General features: G+C 41.6%; 2 protein-coding genes across 4 annotated transcripts; both read right to left on the minus strand.

Annotated features, from left to right (window-relative positions):
• Positions 1–2,322: 2,322 nt before the first annotated feature.
• On the minus strand, positions 2,323–5,202 carry LOC101782946. 3 transcript variants are annotated; one of them, XM_014805866.2, is made up of 4 exons: positions 4,581–5,202; positions 3,733–4,147; positions 2,882–3,015; positions 2,323–2,784 (listed from the first exon to the last, which is right to left on the minus strand). In XM_014805866.2, the coding sequence occupies exons 1-3, from the start codon at positions 4,653–4,655 to the stop codon at positions 2,906–2,908; spliced, it is 600 nt and encodes a 199-aa protein (XP_014661352.1). In that variant the 5' UTR covers positions 4,656–5,202; the 3' UTR covers positions 2,323–2,784; positions 2,882–2,905. The 3 variants fall into 3 exon arrangements, with proteins under 3 accessions (XP_014661352.1, XP_014661351.1, XP_004983095.1); XM_014805865.2 differs by having other exon boundaries at positions 3,721–4,147; XM_004983038.3 differs by having other exon boundaries at positions 3,721–4,144; positions 4,581–5,201.
• Positions 5,203–7,699: 2,497 nt separating this feature from the next.
• LOC101783355 (protein STRUBBELIG-RECEPTOR FAMILY 6) lies at positions 7,700–13,154 on the minus strand. Its single transcript, XM_004983039.2, has 16 exons — positions 12,836–13,154; positions 11,648–11,780; positions 11,478–11,549; positions 11,313–11,387; positions 11,163–11,234; positions 10,991–11,062; positions 10,805–10,876; positions 10,650–10,715; positions 10,503–10,568; positions 10,123–10,427; positions 9,751–10,034; positions 9,251–9,522; positions 8,905–9,040; positions 8,540–8,670; positions 8,277–8,433; positions 7,700–8,192 (listed from the first exon to the last, which is right to left on the minus strand). The coding sequence occupies exons 1-16, from the start codon at positions 12,936–12,938 to the stop codon at positions 8,049–8,051; spliced, it is 2,160 nt and encodes a 719-aa protein (XP_004983096.1). The 5' UTR covers positions 12,939–13,154; the 3' UTR covers positions 7,700–8,048.
• Positions 13,155–20,020: the final 6,866 nt, after the last annotated feature.

Genomic DNA, 20,020 nt, shown 5'->3' on the forward strand with positions numbered 1-20,020 from the left:
AAACATCTATTAAATAGTATTTCACTAATCACTATCACTATATATGACAATTAGGGTTCTTGAAATAGAGAGAACCAGTTTAATTTGCTGTTGGTGATTTTTCAGTCACCTGTTTGATATCTATTAGTGTAAGCAATTAGATTCATTTGCAACCTCGTGACCACCACCACTACTGCAGCTGCACATGAGCACATCAAGGCATGTTTGGTTGCAGCCCCGGGGAAGCTGCAAGTGCTAAGCAGGTCGATATGGCCACAAGGCTGGAAATCGGACGCGTGGAGACAAATCGGAAGTCTGGAGACGCTGCGTGCAGGCCTTCTTTTCAAGGTCTGATGCAAATAAGCCCTATATGTCTGCCTCAGCGATGGAATCAGGTACCTCTCGTTAGGTTGACAGCTCCCTGCTCGGCTAAGTGACTACACCTAGTTTAAGGGGCCACTATGTCCAAGAAAAAGGCATTCGTGAAGGTTGACAGCTCCCGAGCGTTTCATAAGAAAGTTGTAGATCTCGTCGAGTCATACAATTTTTCCTGTAAATTTATCCTAATTAGAGTTCGGATGAGGAAGATATGGCCCGTGCAAGTTTCAGCTCCTCCTGCGGACCTGCAGTTCAAAGTTCATGTCTGAACCTTCCAATATCCAAAGTCCAAGTCCAAATCCAACTTGTAGAAAAATCCTTCATTTATGTTGTATTTCCTGCGATTTTGTAATATAATCCAAAACACAACACATATGCGAATATGGGATTATTTCAGGTGCCAAGTGATGGATTAGTATAAGAATATGCCCGAAAACACTAGTTAAATGGCACTAAAAGTGAATAACGAGCATCAACATCATCCGACCCAACCTAGCATAGATGATGGCGGTATTTTAGGAGATGACATGGATATGGGTGCATTGCATGATGCTATTGCTGCTGCTATGGTTTCATGATTCATTCTAGTACCCATCACTAATATTTAATTTATAATGGTTAATTTATAATCTTTATATGCATTAGAAAGTATTGTAATATAATTTCTATTTAACAAACTCAAAAGATATCAAAATTTTCTTGTATTAAAAATAAAAGTGAACTATTATCAGCCTTAGAGGCATTCAGGTCATGCTGAAAATAATCAGGATTGTCAAACACTCAGCTTATTCAAACACTAGATTCTCCAGTCCTGATAAGCCTGCTACATAGGTAAGCGAGGTCAAAAAACCGGATACAAACAGGATTATAGGGCCATAGGATGATCCGATAATATATAATTTTACCATCGGACCTTTTGTGGTGATGTGATGCACACAGCATATACTGCAGTCACCGAGTGGTTCGGTGACCCACAACATTGGTCCTTGAATCAATCAGTGACACCCCATTATGCATAATAATTGCGTGAAACTTGTCCAATTCAATTTATTTGAGTTCCACCACTTCTTCTTCGTATCTCGGGACTTCAACTGAGCTACCTAGAGCCTAATTTCACATGTGTGCATCTACTCAAAGACTCATCTAGGTCAAGCTACTATTTTTCACCCCTTTATAGACGGTCAAAAGAAAATTAAAATCTATACTAATCAAGTGTCTCTCAACACCAAACGATACTTGGAACTAGCTTGTCCTTAGCCTTCACACTTATCCTTCGAACCAATACAATTTCAAACACATGATGTGGGCATTAAATACCATAAAAGCCCATCATTGTACTAACTTATTGAATGCCACTGCAAAACACATGTTAGTCACAATGATCATGTTGTCAATAATCGTCAAAATTGAATTAGGAGTTTAGATGTTCTTTTAAAGGGGCCACTCTTAAAAAAAAAGTTCATTCGATGAAGGATGAAGATCGGCAAAAGTAACCGATATGGAGCCCGTCACTGAAGATGCATCATTAATGACACACATGTAGCTAAACAGGCCATAACAACGGCGCAGGTAGGGGAGTGGCATGTAGCCCCAGCCTTTGTGTGTAGCCTGTTGGAGGCTGATTGTAATCCTGGTGATTAATCATATGAATGAAGCTATGATCCACAAAATAAAAAATCCATGCCTTCGTACACGTTTCGGCCTCTGTTCGGCCCAAGATATTGCATGTTTAGCGTGAGTACTAGGCCCTGGGCCTGTCCCCAGGCGTCCATGTCAGTCAGATTCGATGAACCTTCATTTTTTTTCTTTTTTTGAAAAGGATTCGATGAACCTTCGAGAGATAGAAATGAGGAGTTGAACACAATGAGACTGAAAGAAGCGATCACAGCGTGGCCCGGGCCCTGGCCGGTTCCACAGGTTTTATTCCCGGGTTCACAAGGCTAGCTCAAGATTTGACTCGTCACGAAACGATACAAAAAGCGGTTGCAGAAAGTCATTTCTTTTGAGAGGTTTGCACAAAGTCTGAAAGGACTAACAACATTTGAATCATTTTCCATGCCGTGGAAGGTATGGATGTTAACATAAACTTTGCAGGCAGTAGCAGCTCAAATTCACCAAACGAATTTGCTCCAATAGCACAAAAATCGAATTGATTTAACAAACACCAGGCAATTCACCTACGGAGTGAAGATACATCCTACGAGCACAGCCCTTCACGCCGCAAAAATAGACCACGGACCGCGGTAGAGAGCAATTGCAGAATATAATTCAGTTTGCGCCGCCATAAGACTTCAAATAGCACCTGTAACAGTGTTTCAGCAAGATCCCAGAACATGTCTTCCATGACATCCTTCAGGTTTTGGAGCGCCTTGGATTTCACCAGCTTTTGTAGCAGCTCGTGCTTTTCCAGAAGAAAAGCAAAACAACCTGAAGATACAGAGAGCCGAGGTGAGCACCAACCAACCCCCTGTGCAAAGGTTAAATTCACCGTCTATGTTGTGAATGACTTTCTTCTAATACTTACAACAGATCTGGATTATTGAGCCCATTACGTTCCCGGGTCATTTGGTGCCCCACTGGATGAAGTAGGCCTCTGTTTCTTGCACGGTTCGTTACTAGCATCAACCTCCTCCTCGGCAAAATTTTGATCAGAGACTTCTGCAAAAGGGTAAAATGAAATGTCTTTGTTAAAATCCCTCAGTTCTGATTAGATGAATAGGATGACAATTGGAAGTGTTAAGTAGTGGGATAATCTGACATATACTATAGACATTAGCAGGTGCAAGTGATATCTGACATGCATACAGTATGTATTTCCATGTTGATGACCTGTTTTGTCACACTATTGGGAAGGACCCAACGACTTGGTTGCATGATTAACTGAAGGATAATCTTTGTGGAACAGGAAACCAAATCTGGAAATATCTTAAAAGGTGCAGATTAGATGATTAAGCATGCCAACCGCTAGCACTTTCTTAACAATTTATTCTGACAAGGTAAGCACAACAACACAGGGAGCGTCAAAGAGCTAGAGACAAAATGATTCCCTATGATATGTCATTCATTGAATTCCGAGTGTAAAGCCAATACGTGCTCTCTAGTCTCTTTGGGACCAAAACCCATTCTGTAATTTAATGCTCATTTCTACAGGTGTGTTATATCCTGCAAGCTATGGTTTACACTACTTTTTTGGCAGATTATGGTAACTACCTGCAAATCTATATGTTAAATTGCAGCACCGTTCTAGCATGCTTATTCATCAACCTAAAACTGTAATTTTGAACTCTTTTATCACTCCATAGTGAAACATATAGTGCAGAAAACAATATGCAAACAATGTAATCAGAGTACTGAAGTTGTGACCTTTGCTTTTACCAATAAGATTTTGTCTGGCACAAGGCTTCACTTCTCCCCCATGCATCCTGACCTTCTCTCGGACCGTGTCTGTTCCTGACCCGTAATCATCAGCCATAGCTTCGGCACAATCATCACGGCGACTCACACCAGCACTGCGTGGCCTAAAACGCCTGACCCATGGATTCTCAGGAAGGTAGTTCATTCCAGCATCACGCGTGCGAGGTTGGTTCCTCTCAAACCTGATATTCTTGCAAACACCCTCTTGGATCACCTTGAACCCATTGTTGCCCAGATGCTTCTTATTTGCATGAATCCCATGGTTCTGATGTCCATATAGTTGGTCCACGAAGGATGCCTCCATGGAGCTTATGTAGGAGCTGTGCTGCTCATTTGTCCATCCGGATGACATCAAGTCCCGAACTTGAACATCCTGCTGAAGAATCAGGACATGTCATGGTCTAAAATTGCTTGTACCAAACAAAAGTTATTGAAGTACAATATTAGTAGATTATAAGATAAAGTGCTAGCTGAAGCAAAGGTTGAAGGTCAATCAATCATTTTTCACTTTTACATCAAACAGTAGATAAAGCCTTGAGGAAAATGTCAAATACGTTGCCATGCTCTATCTTTTAAGAGCAATAGCGTGTGGACAGCACCAACAAATGAATTGTGCGGTGATTTACAAGAGCTAATTACAGAAGGAAAATTGTACTGGATGTGAAATTATTAGGATTCAGAGACGAATTAAAAGACTCCCAGAATGGAAACATGCTGCAGGATCCAAAGAAAGAACAGAATGAGCAGCCCTCATCACGCACCAGCATAACGCTCTTTTGTCAGTAAAAGCAAAAATCTTGATCGATTACCTTGGCAGCACTGGCGGGCAGGGTCAGCGGCTCGTCGTTGATCAACGGCTGGGGGTTCAACGACACATCCCCCATCGGATTATTTTTCAGAACCAGGGTAACCGATGAGTTCAGGGAATTCCGACGAGTTTTGGATCTCTCCCCTTTTCTCTTTCCCAAATGGAGAGGGGGAAGGGCCTATCCGATTGGATATTATCAAGCCAGGAAACTTTGATGTCGAAGAAGCGACAATTCGAACCAATAAAAATCAACGAAAAATCAGGGGAAAGGGGAGGGGGGGGGGGTGCAATGAGTCGATTGGTATTTTCGATGCCGCAAAAGAAAATCAAGGAAACGGCAGAGAAATCAAGCTGGAGAGCCCAAGATATTTCTCAAGATTCAGACGGAAACGAAACAGCTCTCCGTGAAATCTGATGCAAACAGACGAAAAATCTGAGAAATAGTATGCCTCGGAGAGAGAAACGAGAGCGAGAGAGATCGAGCTCTGCAGAGGCTGCCTCGAATTTATAGCCTGCGCGCCATGCGGAAGGAAAATCAAACGGGACGGAGGAGAAGGCGAAGATGGAGAGGGAATGCAGATACATCTCAGCTGGTACGGGGAGCCTTGTGTGCAGGTGAGGAGAGGAGGGGAGGAGGGGTCCGTGGGCCACCAGCCGGGCTTTACGATGGCGTGGCGGTACTTTTCCACGTGGCGGCGTGGGGCGCCTTGGGGCGGAAAATATCTCGTGCCCGATATTTTCTGCGGGGATTGGGCACTGCTGGCAGGATCCTGACTGGCGGGGCCCGCGGAGGGCTAACCCATCGTGCGCGGAAAGATCTCTCTGCGTCCGGGGTGCCAGGCGGAACACGCTGGCCGAGAATGGAGCTTGGCAGGCAAGGTCGCACAAGGGATCTCAAACGGAATTTTTCCAAGAATATCATCCATAGATATAGATATTAGTAATATCATATTAGGTCGGTTCTTCGTCCTCCTAAAATTCCTATCACACCGACAAACCGAATATTATACTAATTAAAAATATTAAATATAAATTAATTATAAAACCAATTACACAGATGGAGGCTACTTTACGAGATGAATCTATTAACCCTAATTAGTCCATGATTTGACAATGTGATGCTACATTAAACATATGCTAATGATAGATTAATTAGGCTTAATTGATTCGTCTCGCGAATTAGCCTCCGTCTGTGTAATTAGTTTTATAATTAGCTCATATTTAGTCCTCCCAATTAGTCTCCAAATATTTGATGTAACAAGAATTTTAGTCCGGACTAAAGATCCAAACACCCCCTTACTATGTGTACGAGCAATAAACTACGATATCAGGTGCAATGTGTACGAATGTTTATACGTCAAACTGCGAATGTCACGCATGACAATTGACGACACTGGTGAGCTGAGGTTGTAAGCTCCTTTTCCGTTACACACGTGCTACGCGAGATAAAATGTACTCCCCCCGTCCTGCCATGTTAGATGTTTGTTGTTTTGTTGTTAAAGTACTCTTATACTTTACTTGCTTGCACTTTTATTAGTACAAGTTAAAATGGTTTTTTTTCTGTAAAAATACACAAAGTTGTACATGTACTTATGTTTTTCCTTAAACTACTTTGGAGAGATGAGGATACCCGTTTGCATCCTACAGTTTGGCGACTTATTTATGGGGATGGATTTGGTTTGGTATTTCTAGACAACTTGAAGTTTTTCAAGATTCGTGCATGTCTTAAATCAGCGAGATGTTTCTTGTTTTGGATTTTGTTCTGTTATCTCCGTGTGTGGTCCGAATGTATGTATTATGGTATCTTTGCCATCAATTTTGACCATACGCATTGTGCTCTTTGGCGGGTTCCACTCAATGTCCCTTTTTTTTTTAATCCGAAACACTTGGGTGTTCCGCATATATTAATAAGAAGTTAGGATGGTTTTATTTGATCTCGGGTTTGAGAAGTGGACCCATAACGTTCGCAAGCAAATGCGGGCCACCAACGATTCGTCATAACTCGATCTATAATTCTCGTGCTTCTCTTTTTTCTTACATTTCGTGATTAAGTGTAGAAGGTGATTTGGGGTATTTTAGGGTCCATAGGTGATTGGTGTGTTCCACTGTTCCAGCATTTGTTTAGGGTTTTATGGTGATTTGTACGGGAAGGGGTAGGGACTTAGGGTCCATGATCGTTCAAAGGAATGTTGTTTATATGCCCCTTGGCTAAATTTCCCTGTATTAGTTTATCTGATTCTGGTCAGCTTTCAGTTGGTGATTTATGAATGCTTATTCTTTGTTCAGTATGGTGGATTTATGAATGCCATCTTATACATTTTTATTTGTCTAGATGCAATCTTGATTCTTAGTTTATATACTGATAGTAGTACCGAAATTCTGTTCACTAGGCTTAATACTTTGTGATTATATTCAGCATTATTGATCGGTATAATTTTTGAGAGAATTAACGTGAACCTTAAGAAGTTATGGACCCAAGTTCTGAGAATGGGCCTGAACCTTAATGAAGATATTTGCTAGGAAGGAGATCGGCCCATGCTAGGCAATGTAAGGTTTGCTTGGGCTCTTGACCCAATTCAACGAAAAATAATGTAATTACACTATAAGGCCGAGCCATTAAGTTTTTGGTGTTGGTTTTGGTTTAACGCTTGGATATTTGGGTAACCTGAATTGACCTACATACCCTTCTTCTGGGTCACCGAAACATATATAAGTATATTGCATAGAGATTTTTTTTTGTTCGACAGATTAAATAGAGGAAATGTTCAGTTGTCAAAAGTTGATACGGAAAAATGTTGCAAAAGAAAAATAGCTGGAATGAACTATTTCACTGTTCCAGCTGTCAAAGAACAGTTGGCTGAACCATGAAAACTAGTTGGAATGGAGAATAAATATGTTAAGTAGAAAATCGGTCTATTCGCTTCAGCCGGCTTATCAGCCACCAAACAGTATTTTCCTCTCACAACAAATCAGCCGCTTCATCTTTTCAGCCAGCTTATAAGCTGAAGCGAATATGCCGAATGTCCAGGGAAACGTATATTGAAATATCATTGACTTTTTTTGGAGTAAAAATATCATCGACTCTTGATAAGGGACCAGTTGTTGACCACCTTATAGAAATTGCTGTTTTTTGTGAATTTAAAAATCTTCCCATATCACAATTCACGTTTCGCATATACTGTCCACATTATTACACTGACGCTTAGCTACCAGTAAGTACGATAAAGGTTACTCCAGGGTCCAGGCAACACAGCATTAGGGTTTAGGGACACCAGAGGCATAACACACCAGCCTGTATATTTCATTATACGAAACAAAACCTGTAATATGTACTGATAGAATTCGAAACAGCTGTTTTCCCCCCTACTTTTTCCTGCAGTACGTGTTGTGTTGGGGGACCAAAAGTTAACAGTCGCAACAGTAAGATGGTATGCAGGTTCAGCACAAGATGTATGTATTGTTTCACTTGTTAGACGAATTCCTGGTCCTGGTCATCCGGTCGCCGAGAAGCCTCCTCGCCGTCGAGCATTCTCCTGGTCATGTTGGCCCTTTGAACGAGCCGGACCAGCGCTTGCACCACCTCAGACATGGGAGGTCTGAACTCCGGCTCAGGCTGTACCAGCAAAGGTTTGGTTCACATGGTTTGTTGTTTGACACATGTACTAACCGTGTTGTATGTAGGGACTGAAGTTCATACCTGGACACACAGTGCAACAACGTCTGCAAAACGGGAGAGGGATTTTGCGGGGTAAAGGCCCTTGAGCGCCGGATCGACCATCCGGTCCAAGGCGTCGATGTCATGCAGCTGGGGAGTTGCCCACCGGACAAGTGATTGCTCTGACCGGGGCCTAGAGCTGTGTTGTTATGAAATATAGTCAGGTCACCATAATAGCAAATCATCAATCACTCCATAGACAACTAGTTAAAAGCAGTGCAGGCAGCTAGTGATGGTAGGGGTACCTGTCAAATGGCTTTCGGCCTGTCAAGAGCTCCAGCATGACAACTCCAAAGCTGTAGACATCACTTTTGAGGGTATACTGGCCAGTCATGTCCACCTCAGGGGCACCATATCCAGAACCCTGATCTGAAGCCTGCAGATGTTTCATTTTGAAGCAACATGAAGAATTTGTCTGTGATATGTGGATTTGATCCATTTAAGAGCAACTATATTATTGGTTGTTTTGAACTAGAAAATAACTGTTGGTGTTCTTTCATGACTAAACAAGGTTATATCCCTAACATTATAGAAAGTCCACGAGCCATAACTAATTAAGCAATGGACTAGGTGCTTCTTTACAATATATATACTTCTAAACATGCTTTACCTGGAATTCAGCATCTGGAACAAAACTTGAAAGTCCAGCATCAGAAATGTGAGGATTGAGCTCTGTGTCCAGTAAAATATTGGATGACTTGAAGTTCTTGTGAATTATAGATGGAGAACAGATTTCATGAAGATACCTACAGGAAGGTATAAAGAGTAAATATGATGTGCTTGCCGACAGGGTTCCATTAACCAAAGTGAATGCAGACATTGTGTGGCAACATATAATTCAATGAGCATATTCTTTTTATCAGGAGGAGGAGGGGGGGGGGGGGGGGGGGGGGGGGCGGCAACAAGCATGAACAATGAACAGCTAATCACAGAGAGGGGGGATAAGATCCACTTACTCTAGTGCACGTGCAGAGCCCAATGCAATCTTAACACGAGAATTCCAACTGAGTGGCTTGTTATATTCATCTGAGAGATGAATCATATCATGCAGTGAACCATTCCTGTGGAAATCAAAAACCAGCAAGTACTGTCCATGCTCCATGCAGTAGCCCACAAGCTCACTGAGATTGGGATGGTGCAACTTTGAAATGTTGGACACAAGCTCATAGAAATCATCTGATGATTGGCTAGGCAGTGCTGTACTGTTTAGTTTCTTCACAGCTAGAACCTAATTCGAGAATGAGGAAAAAGGTAAGTCATACATCATGTAGTACTAAACTGCTGTCCAAAATATTTGGTAGCATATAAAACAAAAGTATGAAAGAAATGTTGAACTAGTGTGGAGCAATGATCTGCAAATTTTCATTTGCACAACTGTGATTTAATGGACTTAAGTCCAACCTTTCTTGTCAAGAAGAAACCAAAAACTCCTTAATGATAATGTACTGCTGTTTACCTTTCCATCACTGAATTGTGCCCTGTACACACGTCCAAAAGTACCCTCTCCAATAAGGTTGTCCATGCTGAAGCTATCTGTTGCCATCTGTAGGTCAGCAACCGAATAAACAGTTGCCTTCACTGGTGCTGCATTACTTTTCTTTGCAACAGGCTTGCTTGCAATATCATCATCATCAAATGACTGGTTTCGCTCAATCTTGGGAGGTGGTTTCAGGTTAACTGCAGCAGGAGAAGGCAAAGACTCCACCTCTACAGTGGTAGCCTCTTGAATAGGCTTCATCTCTACCATATTGTAGAACCATACCACTATCAGCATGACACTATAAAGCAAAGCATCTATTTAGGCATATGAAACATCAGACAACCTCACCTTTAACTTCATTTGAAGGGAATGAATTAAACGGCTGGCGCTGTTCATAGTGCTCTGGCATTGCACCTTTTCGTTGTTTCCTCTTTATCAAGAAGAATGCAACAACTGCTCCAATAACAAGAACAGATATGATGATGCCTGCTATGGCTCCAGCACCTATGCCAGAGCTTCCACCAGAACTTGAGTTGTTACTTCCATTGGAGTGCTGGCCTGGGCTTTTCCGACGGTTGCTGCGTGAATGTGGAGGAGCAGTAAATGGTGGTGGTGGTGGTGATGGGCCGGTGCTCCAGGAGTTACCATCAGTTCTGTAAACAGACACATCATTAGTTGAAATACAGCCCTCTACATCATCACAAAACCAAGAGTTGAGTATGACGTACTGTAGGCTATTTATCTTCTTTAGCTCATTAGGAATCCAACCAGTGAAGCGGTTATTTGCTACGTTCCTGCACTCAAATAAGTATAATAAAATACTGTGCAAAGTATGTAAAACACACCATTTATGTATTGCAAATGTATTTACTCACAAATCATCAAGCGGAAGATTGGCAAGTACATTGATTGAGCCAGTAAGTTGATTGTTCTGCAAATACCTGTGAAGCGACATGGGTTACAGCTCTATAGGAACAAAAACCAGCAATAAAAGTTAGATCAAATAAAATACATTGGTCATCTTTCTTACAGTGTTTTCAGGCTTGACAACGAAGTGAAACTTTGTGGTAGATTACCAGTAAGAGAATTGGAGGAAAGGTCTCTGTAGCAATTTCAACAGAAATATAATCATAGGAAGCATATGTTGGAAATGTGAAAAAGAAGGGTATATAGTGCAAGTTCGGTTACACTAGGATTAAAAAGAGGAAATACTCACACTGTCGTCAAACTTGGGAGGTTGGAAAATATATCAGTGATATCTCCTGATAGTTGGTTATGATTGAGGTTTCTGTATATACATCGAAAAATTCCATTTAGCCCTTTACATATAACCATAGAATTAATACAAATCCAGTTTCGACCCAAAAAGAAACAGAAAATGTACTCACAAATACTGAAGTTTAGGCATCGTGGAAATTGAGTATGGCACAGCTCCAGAGAACTGGTTCCCTGCCAGATTGCTGCAAATCAACAATCCACTCAGATGGCATGTCATCAGATGAAAGAAGAGTATACATGCCAGCATCTAAAGGACTTACAGTCTTTCAAGCTTCTTATTTGGAAGATTGTACGGAATCTGTTGACCACCACCGAGATTATTTTGGCTCAAATCTCTGCAATGAATTGGGAGTAAGCTAATCAGCAACAAGTAAAACTCCAGAAACAGAACAGGACTACATGAGAGGGACATGAATGAAACTCACAGCTCAACGAGTGAATCCATGGTGTTCATGTTGTAGGCCAGAGTTCCAGAGAGTCCCAATCCCGGCAATTTACTAATAGGGTAGCCATTACAGAGAGAATACATCAGGCAAAAGGCACAAAGCAGTAAACTGAGCAAGGAAGCAATTACAGTGGATTATGTGAAGCTCACATTGCAGTGACTGAGGATCCAGAGCAGGTGATGCCCTGCCATGATTCGCTGCAGGGGTCACCGCCGCTCGCCTTCCAGCCCTGCAGCTGTCCCGGTGAAGACATGCTGGTAAACAGCGTGTTGAGGGCAGTAACTGCATGGCAGAAAAAGAGAAGAATCAGTATATTGGATATGGCGTGTCGTTGAATAAACACCAGTAACTATGAGTACTTGTAAATCCAAAGTTGGGACCAGTCACGCCTTGAGATTCACATGATACGAGGACCAATAATATAAATCGCAAACACAAATAGTAAAACTGATCTACCTTCTATGTGCCGTGATATCATAGATCCATATTGGTTATTCACTGTTTTTGATAAAATTAAAAAAATTGTATCAATACTAATTACTAAACCAAATACTAAAAGCTGGGTAAACTATAAGAGATGATATTTCTTTCCTTCGAATTATAATTTCTAATCCAGTCATTAATCCAGAGAGTATCCTCATTTTCTCATGTGCGACATAATTCCCAGTTTCTCCAACCAAACTGTATTTGGAACAACCGAAAGTAAGCAACAAAAAAAAAACTGCATCGAGATTTGGCTCAGAAACTAGAGAGCAGGAGAAAGATGCAACATTTCCGGAAGAACCAAATGCAGGTCCCTTGCTCAAAGTGGCCATCAAAAAGACTGTCTTCTCTAGATTGGCTATCAAAGATTGTGATATAAATCAACAAAAGTTTTATCGGAGCATGTGCACATCAACTGACGATTCGGGGAGCGTGGGGAAACAGCTCGAAGTCCCCCCACGCCTCCCAAGTCCCAAATCTGTCAAACTACTACTTTTGACCACCCAGCAACACGAGATTCAGCTGATGAAAGTGGACCTAAAGAAGCAGCGGCAGCAGGGGGAAGGTGAACAAGTTTCCACAAATCCCAAACGAATCAGCACTTCAGCAGTAACTAGATGGTGGGTACAGGTATTCAAAGAAGCAAGCAACAGCAACTGAACTCATACATACACCCAATGCCGCGGCAAAGCGAAATACCTCAAACCTTGCCCCCAATCGAACCCGGGGCGGCCATGAAAGGAAAGAACAGCAAGAAGCATATCGACCAAGAACCGTGAGAAGAACGAGCGTGGAGAGACAGAGAAATGCGATCACGAAAAAAAAACAAAGGCAGGATTCCGTGTGTTGCCCACCATCATTCGCGTCGGTGGCCGCGGAGACCAAGATTCGCCGCGGGGTCCAAGCGCCGAAGCACAGGAGGACGAGAAGCCATGCGGCCCAGGCCGCTCTCGCCATTGCTCCACCACCTCGCCTCCCTCCCTCTCCGTCAGGCCCCTCCTCCTACAGGGCCACAGCAATGCTCTCTCCCTCTCTCCCTCTCTCTCTCTCTCTCTGCCTTATAGGGCCATGGGAATGGGAAGAAAGCTGCTTTCTCGGCTAAAAAAATCCCGCCTTTTGGCTTCAGTATACTGGATTTTCTCGGGGTTTCCTGGTTTTCTTCAGTTTTGGGGCTTTTTAAATTGTTCACTCGGCGCTGCTGAATTCTTTGGGTTAGTATATTAATGGGGAGCACCAGAGCACTGCGAGCGGCTGCGCCCGGCGCGCGAACCGAGGCGAGTACCCGAGGCTACAGCGAGTGGGGCCCGCAAGCCAGTGACCTGGTGACCCCAGAGTCCGTTACGGTGCTTATTTGATCGTCAGCTCTAGATCGAACGGTTAGGATCGATTGGCCCCGCCCGAGCTACAGATCGTGGTTTAATTTGCTCCTACTCTAACTTCCTTTTCTACAGAAATAAATTGCATTTATATGTTTGTGGAGTAACAATATATATTGTGTAATGAAAAGACACACCACCTTGCTTAGCAATAAAAATACTGAAAAAAAATCTTGCATCGTTCAGGGGCAAAAATCTTGCATTCCTCCAAAATTCCTATGGAAGTTCCTTTGATCCGAATGGGATCTTATATCCCAAGAACCAAATTTTACACCAAGTTTGGGCTAAACAGTGTAATTTGTGAAGAAAGAATTGCCAACGGGGCTTTAAAAATGCTATAATTTTGTGTTTCATGTTTTTGAGACTTGAGAGTGCATAGAAGCTAGATAAACATGGTAAAAGCAACTTTGCACTAAGAAACAAGAACGATTGTTTGTCCAGCTACACATGTAAAATCAAAAATTGAAAATACGATCTTAATATGTAATTAAGTTTGTCAAGATAAATAAATCTAAGCTTGGATTACGAGGCTACCCCATCTAATGATGCTCCAAGCATACAAAATCCATCATTAGTCATTCCATGTTCCAATCCGTGATAGGCTATTCATCTAACCGAAACAACTAACCACTTGACATGAGAATCGTTCCGTGGAACCTTCGCTGGCTGCAACCATTCTGTATTACGGAATGTTCTTCTCTACCTAACTCTTGGTTGTTGCTAACCTCTAAGGTCAGGATCGAGCAGTAAACTTCTGACTATCCCATAGTCGCAGAAATATTTTTTTTTCTTTTTTGTGGTGCTTAATCTCAAGTTTTATGGTTATAATAAGTTCAGTAGTTCACAAATTAAACCCTCCATTGTAATTATTGGTCAGCTGTCCCAAATTATAGGCTGTTTTAATATTTTAAGGTACCTAGACATGGTATTTATTTAGATGTATAGTAGCAGCAATAAATTTAGAAAAGTTAAAACAATCTACAATTTGGAACGGACAGCACATATTGGTTTCCGCAGCCTTCGGCTTCGAGAGCTAGGAGACCAATCAGTAGTCTGGCAACATGCAAATCCTCCTTTGGATAATTATTTATTAGTCAGATAAATCATGGTGCGGCCAACCTCCATGAGTCATGGCACTGGAACCTGGATGCTGTGCAACCAGAAACCAGCTCATCTGGGTAGGGGCCCTGATCGAGCCCTTGATATGTCTAATTTAAGGTAGGTGGAAACCTCACTTTGTCACATAATTTAGGGGGTGTTTGGGAACACCGTGTTAAAGTTTAACACCTGTCACATCGGATGTTTGGATGCTACTTAGGAGTATTAAACATAGGCTAATTATAAAACTAATTGCACAGATGGAGTATAATTTGCGAGATGAATCTATTAAGTCTAATTAGTCCATGATTTGACAATGTGGTGCTACAGTAACCATTTGCTAATGATGGATTAATTAGGCTTAATAGATTCATCTCACCAATTAGCATAGGGTTCTGCAATTAGTTTTATAATTAGCTCATGTTTAGACCATTTAATTAGCATCCGAACATCCGATGTGACACTGTTAAAGTTTAGCACCTTGTATCCAAACACCCCCTTAAGGTGTGCACAAACCAGCTCAGCCTGGGCTTAGGGCTTGTTTGGCTCCAACATGTTAAAGTTTAACACCCGTCACATCGGATGTTTAGATGCTAATTAGAAGTATTAAATATAGACTAATTACAAAACTAATTGCACAATTGGAGTGTAATTCGCGAGACGAATCTATTAAGCCTAATTAGTCCATGATTTGACAATGTGGTGCTACAGTAACCATTTGCTAATGGTGGATTAATTAGGATTAATAGATTCGTCTCGCGAATTAGCATAGGGTTCTGCAATTAATTTTATAATTAGCTCATATTTAGTTCTCCTAATTAGCATCCGAACATCCGATGTGACACTGTTAAAGTTTAGCACCTCGTATCCAAACACCCCCTTAGTGTCAGCTCTCCTGGGTGTTGAAAAGCTCTCCTTTTCTTTCATTTGCAAACAGAAAACATTTTGGCATTAGTGGATACTGGATAATATTAATTTAAATCTAGAAGATTACGATGGGGTATTTGTCATAATTAAATTTGAGAGCTTTATCATTGTATTTATTTATTTTATTTGTTAGGGGATAATATTGATACTTACATGCGCCATTAGTCTTGCATTTGTCAAGACTAATGGCGGCGTGGTGAGGACGTGAGCCGCTGTATCCAATGTATCACTACTTGTTTTTAGCACGATGGATCATGAGTGCTTCATCATGAAATGGAACGCGCGCTCTTGGATAAAAGCAATTAAGATCCATTATCTGGGATCGTAAGGACATACACATGTAATTAAGTGAAAATTACAATAATGGGATGAAATGATTAGGTAAGTTTAGGACCAAGTAAACGTCAGTAGCTTACTATATATCCAAGCATTTTTGGAATAACAGGGAATAAACGAAAAATGTTTATTCAAAAATAATACAAGGACGCACGTCGAGCTGCTATGTAGGAGTATTAGCTAGTTGACATAAAAAAATAATACATGAATATTGAGACTACCAATCATTTTGCAAAATATTTAGTTTGAAATATGAAAATCCATTAATGTAGATTTACTTTCATAATTTATAAGTACTGTAGCGTTTAAAAATCTTTTTCAGTAGGGAACAGTGGTACATACCTGTACGAGTCATAAATGAGTGTGTACTGTACAAGTTATCGTACTCTTGAATGGACGAAGCGCACAAACGTAGTTTTCTTTTCATGGATTTTATATACTTGTTGATTAATTTACGGCGCCCCTTTTGTGCCGACAGACGAATTGAGGTGTACTTGATACACTACATACTGTGAAGAAATACACATGGAGCCGCCTTCTTGGAAGCTTTATCTCACACGTACTCGGTGCTCCCCTCCGTGAAAATGAGACGGCAACCTTCCCCATGGCGACCCCTTACCGGTGGTGCTGGTTGGTTGAATCATCGGGCATCATTCCCAGGGCGTTGTGTTCCTCACACATGTGAGACTCATGTAGTGTGTTACGTTGTTTGTCAACACGAGTGGGTAGCACTTCGTTTTCCTTCTCAGAGGGAACTAGTAGTAGTATCTAGGAGAAGCAAGTTGGTGTAGCACGCTGACTTGTGGAGGTGCTACTCGCTACACACATTCACGGAAACGTGTTATGGGTACGACGGCTGGGAAGCGTATGATACGGTATGAAGGTGTTAGGCGCACGCGTACAAGAAAGCAGCAGGTGCTTGTCGGTGTCGGAACCACCGTACTGCGAGCGTGAGACAACAAGACGCAAACGTGATGAAAGGGTCGTACTTGTCATCACTGGTCCATGCACCCCACTGACAAGCGGGGCACACTCTAGGGCGGCGATTTGAACGCGATCGTGCAGCATACGCCGCTGCCATACCAGGTACCAGCTCACGGGGGACTGGGACTCTGCTGGCCCGCCGTGATGACATCCCTGAGCTGAGATGAATCAGGCGGTCAGCTATCGTCGGTCAGTCGGCCCCACTAGATGCACGGCCGGAAACAAACAAATCGCCGGGGGGCGGAGCGCATTCTTCCCGGCCGTCCGATCACTCGGTACATGGCCCGGATCGCTCCTGTGCTTCCCCTCCACCGCTTTGACACCCTACCCCCACCGCTCCCGGGTGCGCCGTACTCCACTCCTCCGTCCATATTTGGCTGTTAGAAAAGAAAAAAAATACAAATGGCCGAGGAAAATTGATGTGGGCTAATTACTCCTCCCGTGCTACCTGCTATCGATGACCACGTCATTTATTTTCGAAAAAAATAATTACTTGTAAATATGAGTCGATGCTGTCGGCTGTCTGCAACGTGACGAGCTAGCCTAAACGCAACGGTGGATTAGAATACAAGACACGCGGAGCAGAATACATGAGTGGCTACCTTTATTTTGTCACATCAAGGACGGCCCGAATCAAGGTTAACGCCCCGATAAAGCGTGCCCGTCTTGCCTCATCGCCACGTTACCTACCTCCACGCTGGGGTTTAGACACTAATCCGAAATTTAATATCCAAAATTTAATATCCGTACTGGATCCGAATCCGGATCCTCAAAGTTACATTTCTAAGAACCGAATAAGATGAATATCAATATTCGATACATCTTGTCACTATTCATATCCAAATTCGAGAAAAAAATAAATATATGTATTTGTATCCACAATATCGATTCGTATCCAATTCGCTTTCATCCCTACTCATCGCCATGCAAGAAGACAAAACGGCTACAAGCACACCAACAAAACCTATAATTTTGCTCGTTCCCAGTTTCTACTTTCTTTTAGTCTTTATTTTAGATTAGAAAGGGTAAAATGATGTGACGACATCGGCAAGACAAATGTCTCCAGAGATACATTACCTCGCTTGCATTTAACACAAAGATGGAACTTGTCAACTTGGATTCTGTCTACAATTCAGTATCAGTGTTTCTATTTTTAGTTAGTTATTCCTTAGTCTGTAGGTTACATGCCTATACCTGTTGATAGATCAATCTTAAAATTTATCGACTCAATTTCAAAGATGTTCATACGAGCATATTAATATGTTGAAAAGAAAAGGAGAGAAAAGGTTAATTATGACAAAAGATATAATGTATGTAACCATCCTGCCCTTCTAGAATATAATTTGGGACAAGTTAATGATCTTTTATTTTCTTGAGATCCTTATTGCACCTTGAAGTTTCAATGTTTGATTTGTGACCACCAACTCCACCCGATAAACAATTTTGTTTTGGCATCCATTGAAACTTTAGATTAGAATCTATTTAGCGATCCATGAAAAAGTTCCGAAATAATTCCTTCTGAAGTTCTCGCGTTGCAAGCAGACACTAGAACCAACCAATTATGAGATTGAGTGATGAAATGGGCGCACAAGGACGAGAGCTTTCCCCACCAACTCCACTCCGAACAACCTCCTGGGAACAAAAGGTTCCAAGTGTCCCTTGATCGGCACATGCCTACGGGAGAAAATGCATGTTAGCGTCAGATCAGCCAGCCAGTTCACATCTTTCAGGCCTTCAACGCATCAGAGCCCGTTCCTTCCTTAACGCGAAATGAAGATAGAAACATTGCAACTAACGGCAACAAAGGGACGACAAGCTGATCCATCGAGTGAAGATTGTGAGTACCTTTTGTGGCAAGGTACCAGCTGCTCCACCAACATCGTGTGTGGTTTCCATGCCATCACATAGCAACAGTGTTGCATTATTGGTCAAAATCAATCAGTACGATGGACACATGCATGATGATCTCAAATTTGGCATCAGAAAACAATTCCTTCTTATTAGTGATTGAATTTACATGGTGAGCTATCATGCATGCATAGTGAACCTCCAATCAAGCGAAAATGTCGGTGTTTCTCGTTGACATTGATCACGTTGATATTTCAAGAATGTTATTGGTAAATGCGAGCAAACTCTATTAGTAATTAATAACAGTTAACTAAGGGTTTGCCATGGCTTGCTCATGTTGTGAACTCAAGTCGTGGCTACCTCAATCAAGTGCAGTAGCGAACATCCCTAGGTTTGCACCTTTCTGATGATGATTCTTTACTTCAGAAAAACTCCCCAACCACCGAGCTATGGCTATAAGAGTGCACGCACACCATCCTTTCTGAATCCTAATTAAGCTTTTTATAAAGTGCTTAACGAGTACTTGGACTTTAATTTTTCTTGTGTTAGCCAACTTAATTAAAAATATGAAATGACCATTCAGAAGGAACTTAAGAAACCACTAGACTACTACTTTTCCTGATTGCATTAGCAAAAGGATAGAAAGTTTAGAGTGCTTGAAAAAAATGACTATATGACGATGTTATATTTGATGACAAATATAAATATTTTCACATGTCTCACGAAACAAAAAAATCATTTTCATATAAAAGCACTGAACAACTCCATGTATTTATGTCTGAAAGTTTAGAAGCCAGATTGCACGTGTAAATATTCTAGCTAGAACAAAAAACAAAGCGATCGGAGGCATCAACATTTAGTTGTTCTCTTTCGCTAACATTGCACTTCTTCTTTCTTAAAAAAGGAAAATGATAAAAGAAAGCAGAAATTTGTCACCATCTCCGTTCTATAGCTAGTCCATGAAGTGTCGTGCCTGCCAATTATTAGGAGCAAAGCACCTAAGACGTGCCAGGTCATATGTTGATGCAACTGTTAGTTGAGAGGCATGCGTACATGCATGTGGTCACGGTGCTCATACATGCATGTCACTCTTTATTAATTCCTTGTCTTTGACATAAAGCTAGCTACGAACGAGTAGGCTTCATTGACGGTGGGCACTCGCAACTGGTTAACTTGGCCGTGCAGGGAACAAGATTAAAATACACGCGCGGGATTATTAGGTGGAGACGATGTTTTGGGCACAAAAAAGATACGATGTTGTTGGCAGCGTTAGATTCTGTTGTGAAACATTTTATATTAGTGATCAATTAAGTAAATAATTATAATTCTTTCATGAAAACATTTTATATTAGTGATCAATTAAGTAAATAATTGTAATTCTTTCATGAAAAGGCTAACCCTTGAAACGACCCACCCTCGCAAGGATCACCCTGAAGGGGCCAACCCCTAAAGAGACATCGAACCTTTTAT

This window comes from Setaria italica, chromosome IX (genome assembly GCF_000263155.2).
Source record: "Setaria italica strain Yugu1 chromosome IX, Setaria_italica_v2.0, whole genome shotgun sequence".
In the NCBI taxonomy this organism is placed as follows: Eukaryota; Viridiplantae; Streptophyta; class Magnoliopsida; order Poales; family Poaceae; genus Setaria; species Setaria italica.

What these genes read in the sequence shown, in the direction of transcription:
- LOC101783355 (XM_004983039.2), bottom strand. Translation starts at nt 12,938, where the DNA reads ATGGCGAGAGCGGCCTGGGCCGCATGGCTTCTCGTCCTCCTGTGCTTC. An exon ending in TTGTCAAGCCTGAAAACACT is followed by an intron (nt 10,716 to 10,804) that starts GTAAGAAAGATG and finishes GTCGCTTCACAG; the next exon opens with GTATTTGCAGAACAATCAAC. An exon ending in AAGAAGATAAATAGCCTACA is followed by an intron (nt 10,428 to 10,502) that starts GTACGTCATACT and finishes GTCTGTTTACAG; the next exon opens with AACTGATGGTAACTCCTGGA.
- LOC101782946 (XM_014805865.2), bottom strand. Translation starts at nt 4,655, where the DNA reads ATGGGGGATGTGTCGTTGAACCCCCAGCCGTTGATCAACGACGAGCCG. An exon ending in TGCCCGCCAGTGCTGCCAAG is followed by an intron (nt 4,148 to 4,580) that starts GTAATCGATCAA and finishes CTGATTCTTCAG; the next exon opens with CAGGATGTTCAAGTTCGGGA. An exon ending in TCTTATTGGTAAAAGCAAAG is followed by an intron (nt 3,016 to 3,720) that starts GTCACAACTTCA and finishes ACCCTTTTGCAG; the next exon opens with AAGTCTCTGATCAAAATTTT.